General features: G+C 40.0%; 1 protein-coding gene across 1 annotated transcript; it reads right to left on the reverse strand.

The window, feature by feature from the left end:
• Positions 1-1939: 1939 nt before the first annotated feature.
• LOC116768994 (uncharacterized) lies at positions 1940-7504 on the reverse strand. Its single transcript, XM_061526777.1, is given in 10 exon segments — positions 1940-2774; positions 3231-3357; positions 3436-3544; positions 4104-4235; positions 4327-4505; positions 4582-4774; positions 5026-5180; positions 5183-5384; positions 5467-6262; positions 7317-7504. Coding segments are annotated over 9 exon segments (1956 nt in total). The 5' UTR covers positions 6256-6262; positions 7317-7504; the 3' UTR covers positions 1940-2704.
• Between the last annotated feature and the right edge of the window lie 5478 nt (positions 7505-12982).

The raw sequence follows: 12982 nt of genomic DNA on the forward strand, positions 1-12982 counted from the left end.
TCTTCTTCATCTCTACAGTGATGGCACGTGGTTGTAGGCTCTTTTTGTACCACTTGACACAAATACCGACCGAAATAGCCGTACCCTGTCAGCAATTGTGTCAGACGGTAGGTGAGAGAGCCAAATTTACGGCCAACCCACTCTTTCAGCACGTCTTCTATATACCGCCGCGAGAGCCTCAGCTTCCAGATCCCACGGTGGTACACCAGCAAGGACGCAGGCACCATCATAAGATAGCGTTCGATACGCCCGAGCTACTCTAAGCGCTAGGATTCGTTGCGGACGTCACAGTAAAGCCAAGCTGCGAGATCCCAGAGAGTCCACTCATATCGATGCACCGTAGAGTGCCATGGAGCGCACGACGTTTATGTATAGTCGTCGACATGCCCCATCAGGACCGCCAATATTTGTCAGGATCCGCCCGAGACTTCTAGCTGCAGCCACCAGTCTTGGGGCCAAGCGCTGATAATGTTCCAGGAACGTCAATCGACTGTCCAAGACGAGCCCCAAATATTTGATACAGGGCCCAATGACAATGGAGGTACCATCCACAACAATCTTACTATCCGGTTGTGAGCTCGCGTGTCTATGTACATTTTAAGGTAAACATTGGTGACAGATACAAGTACTTACATATTACTGATAAAAAATTTATTCCGTCATTTAGTCGAGCCCCGCCCCAACTGTTAGAAAAGTAACTTTGAGTTTTGAGAACCATTTTAATACAAATCTCAAATAAAACAAAAACAAGCTGAAAGTGTCGTTTAGATTTGTACAGTCTGAAACAATAATTATATTGCAATAATGATATCATCAATGTAATTACCAATTTCTTGAAAGTAGTCAGAATTTTTTATTGCCTTTTTTCAGTTTTATGCTACAGACGTTTGTAAAACAATATAAAAGATTATACACTTAAAATATATGAAAATAGAACTATTTAGGATTCGACAACTAAAACCTTAAATTTCTTCAGTTTAAATAATAATTTAAACCTTCACATAATTCAAAAAATGCTGAAAAACAAAATAGTTAGTTTTCGTAATTTAAAAAAATCCTTTGAACTTCATAACTTAGGTTCTTTAAAATGACAATAAAGTATATTTGTAAAAGCATAAGCACACGTGTTAATATAATATAGACCTTGTCTCTTCGGGTTCCAGCTCTGAAGAGTATTAATTACATAACAAAACTTATAGATGAAGTAATATCAGAGCGTATTAACAAAAGCGACATCTGTGGAGGACCACTCTAACTAGTAAGGACTAAGTCCAAAGGAATCGAATAATAAGCTGTGCTGTCATGGTTGTTGCTTTGTTGACAACCAGAAATAAATTAAAAAGAAGTTTGACAAAATGAATTAACTTTAAATCGGTTTGTAGTTGACTATATTCATCCCATACAAATAATTGTGAAATTAATTTTTACACTTTTTCTATCAACAGTGCTGCCATCTCTTGTTTACCTGAAAAAGTATTAGTTTCCTCAACGTCTGTAGATGGCACTATATTTTCTACAAATTCAGTTAGTAGGAGCGGTAGTTACATACCTACTTTAATTTCTTTAAAATTATAATAAATCTTATCACACGCTGAGTCATGTAATTTTGTTATCAATATATATTGATGTATTTACTATATCTTCTTTATATTTAAAATAATTTAAATATAAAATCTATTTAGCAAAGTGTTTGCTGATACCCTTTCATGACTCGCATGACTTAGTAAATAACTTACAGGATTGAGGATTTATATGTTGCTTTTGGCTTAACCGAGAGAGAACCCTTTGATGAAGTTGTGTGGTGTACATGTGATATTAATATATGGAATAGTTCAAAAAAATCAAAAATACCAATGACTATGAACATTTTAATATCAGTTTGGTGTAAAGGTTTTTACCAGGGAGAGTGACAGGGACAGGTTTAAAGAAAAATCAAACCCCTTGGCAAGATGTTTATTATAAGTAAAAAGAAAAATACAAAATACACTTTAGACTGTTATGAAAAGACCTCGTTCGTGCACCTTATATTGGATAATTTAAAGTGTTGATAGAGACACAGATACACACACAGACACCTCCACACCCACACACATATTCACACACGCACACACACATACTAACAAACACAGACACAGACACAACAAAAAGTTGTCTATAACTTAGTATAAATATATTAATAAATTCGTAATAAAGTATTTACCTATCATCTAAAAAATTAGTTTACTTTGTGTTGTCACCGCAACAAACACGTATTTACATTGTCTTACATTTGAGGAGGACGATGAGCTAGGATGAGCTAGGATGAGCTAGGATGATCTGGGATAAGCTTGTTGAGCACACGGAGCTTTATATTATATCATAACCCACCACCCACTCAGCATTATATAACAATCCCTCAGTTTAGTTGAATCTTTACTAAAGTGACATTCATTGTCGTAATTTTTTTTCTATACATAAGTAGCAAACTTATCTTCATACAAATTATCTTTGGCTCTATAGCTAAGTGTGTGAAACGCTTCAAATATGCAGAACACAAAATATACTTTCATTCAACCTAATACACCGGGATGTACTCAAGTCCTTAACTATAAATATTATTGTGGTATTTGGTTTAATTATTAATAGAGTGACCTAGATCAGCGAGCCTTGCCGGTCGGACGGCCGGGGCACCACGGTTCCCATCACCCACCATGACGGAGGGCCACTATGGAGGGCGACCGAGTCCCGAGCTCGAGTAGAGACCCGATCCAGCGGCGCCATCTAGCGTTGATAGCCTGAAACACAGTTTACACCAATAGATTCGTCGCTAAAGCACTCTTACTAAACACCGTCTCGAGCCCAGAGCAAACTTAGATAACGTAAGACGCGTGCAAATATGCGCCGTGCGATTATTAGACACATAACTAGGGAACGAAGAAAAGGATCGTTAAACAACAAGACATACTGAGAGACTTATCAAGACAGATATTATTGAGAGTGGCGCCCTCGTACCAGGTGGTAGGAGGCCGAAGGGGGTTGAGCTATCGTTAGTGGAAATGAAGCTGACGGCAGAGTCCCTTCATATACTCGTCGCAGTTAGAGGAATATCAAGGAATAGTGCTGGCAACTAGATGGCAGAAGTGGAGCCCATAAAGACGATTAATCATATACAGAAACAGTTAGGCGTTAGGTGAGAGGTGGAAGCGGTCGTGCGAGAGGGCATGCGGCGAGTGCGTGTGAGGGGTACTCACGGGAGGTCCCGCCGTGGGCCCGCGGGGATTGCGGGGGATGCGGGGGGCGCGGGCAACAGCAGCAGAGGCGCCGCGCCCTCCACGGCCGCGAACAGAGGAGGCAGCACCTTGTGCGAGTGTGCCTCCACTGCGCACAAGCACATACGTTATCATTCGCCAGCCCAGGCGCAGGCGGCCCACTCGCTGGCTAGGGGAGTCAACGTACCGGTCAGAGCACCGCGCGCTACGCCCGAGGCCCCGCCGCCGCCCATGCTCTTCGGCTTGCGCTTCCTCGTCTGGATGCCGTCCTTCTTCATGCTTAGCGGACGGTTGACCTGCGAGAACGTACACCTTTAAGTCGCAGTCGCTACCGATGGACGGGGAAGTCCTCGTAATCGAACGTCACGCAGTCCTATCATCCTTTAAACAAGCGTATCTACTCGCGAGGAGATAATTGATAAAAGATTATTTATCTCATTATGAATATGCGTGGTCGCGATGATAATTCTCTATCAGTCGGTAGCCCCGAGCGTTTTATCTCGAGAGATTAGATGAGACCCTGTGTTTTGATTTTTTATACAGGCCCAATATTTGCCGAGGAGTCCCCTGATAACTGCTGCACGGCTCCGATTAGATACCTGGCTTCCTCCGCGTCGTCTACTAATGACTCCACTACTACTACTGTAATCGATGCTCGACCGCGTGTTGTATTGATATCAACTATCTATTATAATATGTACTCAGTTGTAAACGGTGTGTTGCATATCATTTCATTCATTAACTTACGCGAGAGCTCCTGAATGACAAAAGATGTACTGAGATTAACAATTGTTGAATACGAAATTATTGCTAATGACTACTGAATGGTGCTTTAATCTACTCGAGGCGACTCACATTATGCAGCTTGTAGTAGAGGCCACACGCGTTACAGACGGGTTCGCCGTTGTTGTTTCTCCTCCAGAGAGTCGTGTTGGAGGTGCGGCAGTTGGCGCAGGTCACTCCGACACGACGGTTGCCGTTAGTAGGCTTTACGAGAAAATGTTATAATTGATTTTAACATATTACAATCATGCAAAAATTACACTAAAGACGTAATTATCTGATGAAATAGTCTTACGAGAGCCTGTTGTGGCTTCGTCTTTTGTCCTTTCAGTGGTGGTCGGTTGACGCCATTTATTCTGGTGTATAGCCCGCAGGCGTTGCACAAGTAATGACCGGTGCCGTCTCTTCTCCAGAGAGGAGTCGTGGCCGCCGCACAGTTCACGCACTCCTTCACCTCCCCCATACCAGCCATGCCTTGTCAAAGAAGGTACATTTTAAATATTGATTCTGTCGTTAAAATTAAACATTTATATTTTGAACAGTTTCTGACTGGGATCGAATCCATCATCTATATTAAGTATGTTGTGTGCTGGCCAGGGTTGAGGCGCGGCAGGGTAGCTCTCCACCAGCAGACCTCCCTCGTAACCCGACACCGGGACGTATTCCACTCCGCTGCCCTGTCCTAGATAGTGCTCGCCGCCCACTTTATACTGGACGGTATTCCCGTGAGTGTATAGTGTCACCTGGGATCATAAAAGATCGACTTCATATCCTCCACGAGATATAACTTATAGTCTGTTCTATTTTAATATATTTTTCTTTTCAGACTTTCATTAAAAAAATAGGTAAAGAAATCAGTATATATATATTGCAAAACATCTCTTTTGACTCGTGAAAAATCTGTAATGAGTTTCGTGTTATTTTATATATATTTTTCACGACACGACACGACCACTATCAAAAGTGAAAAAATATTTAGTTACAGTAGCGTTACCTGCTGTGAGTTTGGACTGGGCGGTGTCTCGTAGACCGTCTGTGACTGAGGAACCACGGACCCGTAGACGACGTGCGCCCTCGTGTTCAGAGACGAGGAGGAGAGCGTGGGGTCGCTGCGGTAGAGCAGCTGTCCCGGGGGCGAGTCGTCCCCCGTGGCGCCCCGCCCGCACTACCACCCGCGCCGTACAGAGTCAGCAGCTCTTTGCTGCCACCGTAAGCACCATACCCGGCCGCCGCGTACTGAGGACTCTGTCCCGCATACGTGTACCCGCTCGAGCTATGTACCGACGTCACCGGTTGTAGGCTGGCGTACGTCGTCGGCCGGGGCTCGGCTTCACCTCTCGATTCATACTTTACCTGATCGTTAATAACATTTTGTTAGTTTGATTCGATTAAGTGTTCAAGGATAGAGTGTAAAATCGTGATTGGGATGTCTAACCTGTTGATAGGCCACTCCGATCGACTGTTGATTACTCAAAGATGTCGTTTGAATCATTTCCAGCGCTGACGAGACGGCTACCTGATCTCCGAGCACGGCGGCATATTGTCTATTTTCCTGCGCGTTCGCTTCGTTTGATACGTATGCTTGCTGTAATTGTTCTTTTTCTTTTTGCAGATAAACTTCATGCGGATGTTCCTCGGGCTCTCCGTCCTGTGATACTATCACATGGTGAGGAGGTCCATACCGCAGGGACAGCCCTCGGCCATAAGCAGGCCGCGGAGGAGGTAGTCGTGAGTACTGCGGGGGTCGTTTATCTTGTGGGGCGGGAGATGGAGACTGTAAACCTCTGTAGGGCTCCTGTTTAAAAGCGAGATATCGTGCCGTTTCTGCCTCAGCCAGTCTTAACCTTTCTTCGTCGTAATGTGTGGCGCTCGAGCGTTGATCGACTTCCTCCATCTTGGACGGGTACTGCATCTGGTCATGATCCAGCGGCGGTTGTTCTGGAGGTTCGTCTTTGACTCCGTCGTCGCTTATATCCGTTGAATCTGTTATATGGCCCGCAGTAGTTATCGTTCTTTGAGCACGCCTCGATGTGATCACTGAGTGTGGCTCGGCCCCCGTTTCCGCTCCTGACGCTGATACGACTGTTGACAATCCTTCGCCATTTGTATTTGAGTCGTTGATGCTCATATCCGAACGTTCCTCATTTTTAACAAGTTGTAGGGCCTCTGCGTTCTCTCCTCTTTGTTCTTCGTTTCTTTGAATCATTGAAGATACATTTTCCATTTTAAATCTAGAACAAAGTGTCAGTTGAAGCAATATTTTTGTATTCAAGCGAGCTTATATAACTCCTAACTCAAATAATTCTACAATTAGAGCTCTAACATGCCCTATTTGGTTTCGGATTTGTCGGTTAAAATCAATAAGTGTCAATTGCCTTAACCAGACGCAGAGTAAATAAAACAAAAAGGCTTTGAACCGGAAGGCTCGCTTCGGAAATACAAATAGGGAACGAGGCAACGCGGCGCCGGCGCGACCGTTTCCTAGTATAAACGGATTTTCCTCGGTTAAGTCGAATTGTCAAAATATTAAATATAGCACATCAGTCAACAGGCTGCAGGGTGTGTGCTCGCGAGTTTGCTTTCGATCCGAACGACGTAACCGCGCACACACTGTCGTCTTCTATGAGCACATCATGATCAAACATCCACACAAACTTGGAGCTTCACTCGTTTACTGGTACTATTGTCTCATTAACAGAAAATGTTGAACTAAGAAATTTGATCTAATTCGTATAGGACTAGAGTACACATTGTGAGGATGAAGGCGAGGAAGCCGGCGCTGCGCTGGCGGAGCTCGAGGTACTTTATGGCGAGCTTGTTTACTCGACACACTGAGGCCGTGATAACCACACCGGGCCCTACATCATTGATAACGTTCGTATTAATAAAATATTTATTGTAGCTCATAGCTCGTCTGCTGTGTGCTCGCTCAGTCATTGAACCCAGAGGATGTGATGTCGCTAATTTAAATTTAAATATGAAGAAGGCGATTCTTAAAACCTCACACACGTATAATTCTGTAGATTTTTAAAATTGTTAAAAAAAAAACTGAATTTAAAGTTTTCGTTTTAATAAAAGTAATCTGACGAGAGTATAAAAAAAATATTTTCGATAAAACAATTTTCGACTGTGACATCCCGTTAGTTAAATCACTAGGACTGCTTTACTTTCGAGCACTATTTAATTTAAGCTAAACCCCCAAAAAATAAGAAAAATAAGGAGAACATCTTATTGACACAAATAGAATCTTATTACTCATGTACAGAAAAAATTGAGTTTTCATACCGAAACTGAAACGCAAGCGATCGATATAAAGAGAGCAACGGGGAGACGACCACAAATGAAAACGATGACGGCGGCCATCACGAGTGTCAGGAGGCAGGAGAAGTTACACGGATTGAGACATCGACGTTGGCAGTTGATGTTTGTTGGCTTAATGAAATTAACAAATGAATCACATCGACACAACACTCAAAACAGAAGGAGGCGTGCGTCGACTGTTCACTAACATGATGATACGTCGGACACTTAATATGCAGTAATATAAAGATAGGAAACATAACTTAATATTAACTTACAGCTGGTTCTGATCGTTCTGATTACTTTACTAATAATAATAATAATAATAAAAGGTTGGCCGGAGGGTCGCCGCTGAACATCGCCTCGTCGCCAGACCGTCACTATCACTCGCGGTATCTTCACATCGAGTGTTATCTAGTGCGGAGGAGAGAGGGAGGGGACTGGGCCCGGGGGGACCGGGGGACCCGGGGTCGGGGGCCGGGGGGTAGTGAGGAGGGCCCGCCGGGGTGAGCGTGTGTGCGTGACTGCGCTGCCAGCCCATTGGTCGAGAGAGTTCTCGTTTGCTGCCCTCGCAAAGCCCTCGCTACTGAGTCAATTATTCTTTCAGGGATCCGCTAGTACGGTAAGGAGGTATCGGGAGCTCCCTCAGTGATGACTTCACTTAACAATATGTCGTGTGAGATCTCATAACTATCTGTTAAACATTAAAACTTCTAAAACGTTATAATTCAGTACAAACGCTAGCAGAGTCTGCGTCTTCAGTTATCTCTTCTTATATTTGCTCATGAACTGCAAACATCTGTTACGTCTTCTCGGTTTGTAACACAGTAACGTAGCGCGTCTCCCGCACTCGCTGACCGTGTTATAGAATTCACAATATTCTATAATATTTGTGTGTGGACAGCTCCAGCCACGCGCGGTCCGTCGACTCTGTGACACTACCTACTGAAACGACGTAGAATAAAATAACCTCTTCGAGGTTTAAACACGGGAGTGATGAAACGAACAAACTCGAAGGATAGAAACTATATTAAAAATAAGAGAGTATTTATTATTAGCTCATTATATTTACGAATAGACACATAGGGGAACGTTTATAGTATTAACGAGGCAACTTCGTCACTCAATTCTACGGTAGCCTAAGTTCAGATTATCTCTTGATAGTCATTTTAGTTTTTGCGATGTGAGGCTTCTCTATTATGATATTTCTTTTCTCTTTTTGTTCAAATATCATAATCGTCAATAGCCTTCTTACAACATGGTCTCTGCGATTGTCTGAACCGTGATTTGATCTGTATTTGTGTATGTAATGTAAACAACTACTCAGTTTACGTTGTTGTAGTTTATTTTAAAGTACACACATTTTTGTGTTATTTTTATTCTTCAATAGATTTTGTATAACGTATTTTCTTCGTTAGTTTTTTCTTTCAGTTCAGCTCCTCTCTCAATATATTGTAGAGTCGGTTGGTCCCTGATCCACTGCTCCTTACAAACACCTTTCTACTATTCGGTCCACCAGTTATTCTGTCCTAGCTATATTCTAATCTATAGTTTAAATAACATAATGAGTGTTTCAAAAAGTCTTGAAGTTTCAAAATAGAGAATATTTTTTGTGAAACTAAAAACTTGTTTATGTAAATATACACATCCTTGTGATGAAGTCCAGTCATTAACGAGTATAATATTGATGATTTTATTCGTTCCCTGCGAGCTCTATTCAGAAGTACATATTGATATTCATATTGCAGGATTTATAAGTTCCTCAACTTGTTTACCCTATATGTATAGTAATTATTTCAAAGCCTTATTTCCCGGAACCAATATGTTTCTGTAGTCGTTCATGTTCATATTCCTGGGACTTCTGGGACTGAACCGAACGAAAACGAACATTCAAATCTACTATAATCTGGTGTTTTTTTCTAAAATTACAAAACCTTCCAAATTTCTCAACTCGATGGCAATGCTCGGCGAAATTTGTGATTTTGATTACGTCGTTATATATTGTTAAGTCTACACCTATATGTAACAAAATGCCGAGGTGTTTGTGTACACACACATACGTACTTATATATATACATATTTATAAGGTTATTGTTAGTGTTTGTTTTTCAAACTTAAAAAACCGGTAAAACCATAGAAAACGTTGTTTTATTAAAAGTGTTCCGAATGTAATGATTTAATTCCTTCTATAAAGCTGCCCTTCACCCGGACAAACCGCTCCTAGAAGCCGCAGTTCATAGACATGGACCTCTTCAGCTTCGAACATATTCATAAGCGAATTAACACAATTAATTATCATTCAAATTGATCCGAATTAAAAAGTGAGATTAGATCAAATAATTATTGTATTTATTTTTAAATAAATACCTAGAGATTTATACCGCAGATTATGAATTGTACGGTTATATTGAGATGGCAACTACAGCCGATATTCCTCAACGATTCTCATTGAATTGTATTTTTGTATCCCCTCCCACTGACGCTGTAAAAGCCAATGGAGCCAACAGCAAAAGACAAAACCAAAGTAAATATGTTGCTAATGTTTAGGAAGTTACTTCTTAATTACTCTAAAGGTTTGAGGTCTCTGAGGCCTGAAAGACTTTGTTCATGTAGTGTTGCTTTTACGAACTATACAACTGTGGTCGCTACCTCATGTTATTCCAACAATGTATTTGCAACATGTATAGCTCGGAAGTCATTCAAGCAACGTGACGTGATCTTTACAAGCTTATCAGCAAGTGTTCGATGTTCATAGTTCATCAAAATATTAAGTATTTATCGGTTTTTCCTCGACTTTATTAAATATTTACATTAAGTTTATTAAGATGCTAGAGGCTTCCGAGAGCTCACTCACACAACTCCTGCAACATATGTATATACGAACAATAACATTTATTTTTCTAAAAGATTTAATCTTTGTATTATTTTCTTTAACACAAATATTTGCTATAGTGTTCGTATAAATAATATATAACATTAAAGATATAAAAAGTAGTTACACATACACACACATGTAGACACACACACTTACACACATTATATATACATACATATCTATAAACTTCAGTGCCTATGCCTAGATATTATCAGTGGGATATATTTTGATCGATAAGAAGTATACTTACAAAAATATATTGCTGTTAATATATATATATACTAGTTTTGGTCTGCGACCTCGTTGTTTCAGACTTCGGAATTTGGCTTGGAGAGAAATATATACATATATAAAGTGTGTTAAAACATACATGCATGTATATGTTAACCATTCGGGACATCTGATTCTGATTCCCATTGACCTGAAACAGATCTTTCGCCTAAACCCGAGGGCGCTACATTAAGGATCCAGGATAAATTTTAGCCTTTATCCTATACCTTATTCTGATGTCTGAATTACATGATGAACATGTTTCATCAACATCAGTTTAGTAGTTTTTTTTCCAAAGAGCAACAAACATCCATACACGTTGACATTTTTTTGTATTTATTATATGAATAGGAATTATTTATTTAATTTTGCGAGCAAGACTCTTTTAATACAACCTTTTTACTCCACGTTCATCATCTTAACTCCTTTCAGTTGGATGTGGTGTTTAAAACGTCCCGAGTGATTCCACGGTACAACGATAGTTTTGTTTTTTATTATATTTTGTAGAGACACAAGCAACAATACATATTTATCGTTCGATTTGGTGAAACAATATTTTTTACGGTCCGTGATATGGCAGCGCTCGATGGTCGTGTAATGTTCGTCGGTTATCTTATCAGAGATTACTTGAGACATCGATCATCGTCCTATTTACTGTATCGGCAGTAAATGTATGTAGGTAAGGGACCAAAAGGACTAGCTAATGTCACTCACAAAGAAAATGCTCTCACAATACACATAGCTTGTACCACACACAAAATAATCCTTAAAACTTCTGGGACTTTAAGTTATAATATTTAGTTGATGATTGAAGTTCCAGGTGATACCTACACTAAGTCTAAAGACCCTTCAATATTTTCTGAACGCCCAGGATGTTCCCTAATATTTATACAACAGGTCTCCGTGTCACTGAGTTATATTGATAGTTTACAAAACATTAGGACTCACTTCGTTTACGTTACAGGTTGAGAAGAACCGGAAATATCACAAATAATAACATTCATAGTGTACCTTGTAAAAACGAATAAACTATTCTGCACGGAGTGATTTGTTGCTTTGCTCAGAACTGTTATGATTACAATCAACCCAATAAATCAAAAAGCGTCTAACTAATTAACAAAAACTCAAACACATGTTCTTAAAAATCTTAAACATGAACGATAAACTTTCTTTAATATTATTTACTTCTATAATAAACGTTACACGTCTGAAAGCCTGGGTTTCTGAAAAGATTTCCTCGTCAAAGACGTTTCTTTTATGTACCTATTATTAAGACAGCTTTTTTGTTCACAAGTCAAATAACTAAAACTATTTTCAATAATCTCAGCCCTCGCCTTAATGTTAATCAACGGGGTCTTTGTCAATTATTTCAGTTCATTGTAAATTGTTGTCTTTAACCAACTCTTCAAAGATGAATAATGCTAAAGTTGAAGTGAATCGACGTTTGTGAACGTGTTATGTCGAGTGTCTCTCGAACACAGGGACGGGAGAGCTAGTGAGTGTTAAAACAGCCGTCGTCAGAACTGACAGTTAAAACGTTTATCATGCAGAAAACTTAGGATATTATTGTAGTGACATTCGGTTACTTGACATACATAAAAGATAGTCGCCAAATCAAAATACATCATAAATAAATTCAGCCTTAAAAATATTAATAAGACTATTACGTCACCTAGAAGGAGTGTGAGAAGCCAGCAGGTGTGTTTGAGTTATCTTCGTGTGCTGCGTCCGATGATTGACATTTTGACGTTTGTCAATATGGGACGTGATAAACGGACGGACGAGTCATTTTGCAACTACATTTGCTGAATATCTGAAAATATTGCATTCATAGAACAATTCTTATAATACAAGTTCATACAACAGAACCACTAGAACAACATTACTCCTGGCTGTCATTCGCTTGGTTAAAAGCAATGATTTGTTGGTACCAAATGATTCAGGAACCACTCACTGACTCACTCACCCTCATTATGACAGAAGTCAACTCAAACACTCGAGTACGTAGTGGAAAAGTTTGTGAACGCGCTCACAAACAGCGACTTATACATTAGATATTTTGTGTGAAACGATGCTCTCCTAGATGAAGTAAACAATTTTTAAGAACTTTGTTCCGCAGGTTCTTTTTCGTTTTTTTTTATTGTAAGGAAAAAAAACTATAAATTTGATTAATATAAAACTATTATCTAAGCCAGATTGAATAAAACGTGTTCAAAAACAGACAAACACAACGTCACGAATCTTAATGTCTGCTTACTTAAAACAGTCGAAGTATTTTTGTAAAGTGTTTTAGATTCAGTGGAAGGACTCCTATCATAATTCTCTTATTAAGTTTTCAGGGGGCAACTTCCCCTCTCCGTGTGGAGTCGGCGTCCGTGCCACTCCTCTGTTATGCAAAACGTTATCTGTTTTATCTTAACTAGGTGTTAATGCGTGATTGCCTATCTTAGAGTTTGATAATCACACAAACTATAACAGATACAGTATCTCACTGAACAGCTGATGA

The sequence above is a fragment of the Danaus plexippus genome, assembly GCF_018135715.1.
Source record: "Danaus plexippus chromosome 3 unlocalized genomic scaffold, MEX_DaPlex mxdp_25, whole genome shotgun sequence".
NCBI lineage: Eukaryota > Metazoa > Arthropoda > Insecta > Lepidoptera > Nymphalidae > Danaus > Danaus plexippus.